The following is a 1,613-nucleotide window of genomic DNA, read 5'->3' on the forward strand; positions in this document are numbered from 1 at the left end:
TATATATATATATATATATATATATATATATATAGGGGCGGTCGTGGTGCAGTAGTAGGGCGGTCGACTGTTGATCACAAGATTGCGGGTTCGATTCCCGCCTTGCCTGCCCATGTATCGAAGCCTGCCCATGTGTCGAAGTGTCATTGGGCAAGACACTGAACCCCCAATTGCCTCTGGTGGGAGGTTGGCGCCAGTGTTCAGCAGCGGTGCCACCACTAGTGTATGAATGTGTGTGTGAATAGGTCTGTGACTGTGAAGCGCTTTGGGCCCTCGAAGGAGGGTAGAAAGCGTCATACAAGTATACGCCATATAACATATATATACACATACACATATATATATATGTATGTATATATATATATATATATATATATATATATATATATATATATATATATATATATATATATATATATATACATATATACATTAAAAGGGCGGAATCCAAGGTAAAGCAACTATATATGATAAATAATTTATGTTATAAAGTAATAGTCAAAGGTAGTACTTGAGTAAAAGTACTTGGATACCCACTCCTCTGGTGTCATATGTCGGGTTGTCCTCAGCCATCAGTGGGGGGAGGTGAAGGGGAATGACAGGGGCGGACTGGCTCTAACTTTAGGAGAGTGTGTCAGTGTGGCCGCCGCTGCCTTCGGAGGAGCACCCGCAGCTTCAGGTAAGAACACAAACAACAGCCCACAAACAAACGACAAAACACACATAGAAACACACATCCACGTCGCAGACCGTCTCAGAGCTTTCACATGTCTGATCTGAGAGCTGCCACTCCTTGAGCTGAGGCTCAGAGCTGTGAGGTCTGTGCCGCTCGGAGGCCTAGAGGCTCAAGCAGCTGTCGTCACCTTAAAAATAGATCACACTCTCACACACGTCACTCTGAAACCTGCTTTTTTAAAATGAATCCTGTATGTGTGTTGTTGACCTGCACTGCTTGGCCCTGACTCATCATTATAAAACCACTAACAAGTGCTGGAAGTCTGTTAAAATATAGTTTTTTCTTCTTTATCAGTGGTGATTGACAGAGATCCTGGTTGCTATGGCGTCAGCCAATGAAAACGCGGAGAACGGTGATCAGACGGTACCTGACAAAGATGAGGAGGGTGGAGACATCCGGGGAGTTCAGTCTCAGTACCTGCGCTGCGCCTCCCCCAGGTAAAAAGAAAAAAAATCTATATTTCAGTAAAATATATAAAAATTGCACACACACATGCCCAGAAAATACATTTCATTTCCACTCGTTTTGTTATTTTTACTTGAAAAACTATGTTCGATAAAAGCAGGAGAAGAGATTTAAAAAGATGAGAGAAGGCTGCATGACCCAGAAAACCCACTTTCAGCTGCTTCAAGTGTTATAAATTCTTGCAGGCAGTATTTAGATGCTGACTCAGTCAGTGAGAGAAAAAAAGAAAAAAAAAAAGCAGTCTCTAGCTTGCTTAGCTTTTGACGGCTGTCGTGACAAGTTTAAAACTCTGGATTTCAGTTCACAGACCACTGCATCTGAATGTATTTGCAGAGGTGGGACCAAGTCATCATTTTGCAAGTCCGAGTCAAGTCCCAAGTCTTTGTCCTCAAGTCCGAGTCAAGTCCCAAGT

The 1,613-nt window shown here is 42.5% G+C and overlaps 1 protein-coding gene across 1 annotated transcript in view; it reads left to right on the top strand.

Annotated features, from left to right (window-relative positions):
• Nucleotides 1-443: 443 nt before the first annotated feature.
• The window catches only part of dusp27 (dual specificity phosphatase 27), a 14,756-nt gene continuing 13,586 nt past the window's right edge, over nucleotides 444-1,613 (top strand). The window contains exons 1-2 of the mRNA XM_024289064.2: nucleotides 444-679; nucleotides 1,031-1,173. Coding sequence (XP_024144832.1) covers nucleotides 1,058-1,173 — 116 coding nt within the window. The 5' untranslated portion in view covers nucleotides 444-679; nucleotides 1,031-1,057. The remainder of the gene's footprint in view (nucleotides 680-1,030; nucleotides 1,174-1,613) is intronic.

Source organism: Oryzias melastigma, linkage group LG2 (assembly GCF_002922805.2).
Source record: "Oryzias melastigma strain HK-1 linkage group LG2, ASM292280v2, whole genome shotgun sequence".
Classification (NCBI taxonomy): Eukaryota; Metazoa; Chordata; class Actinopteri; order Beloniformes; family Adrianichthyidae; genus Oryzias; species Oryzias melastigma.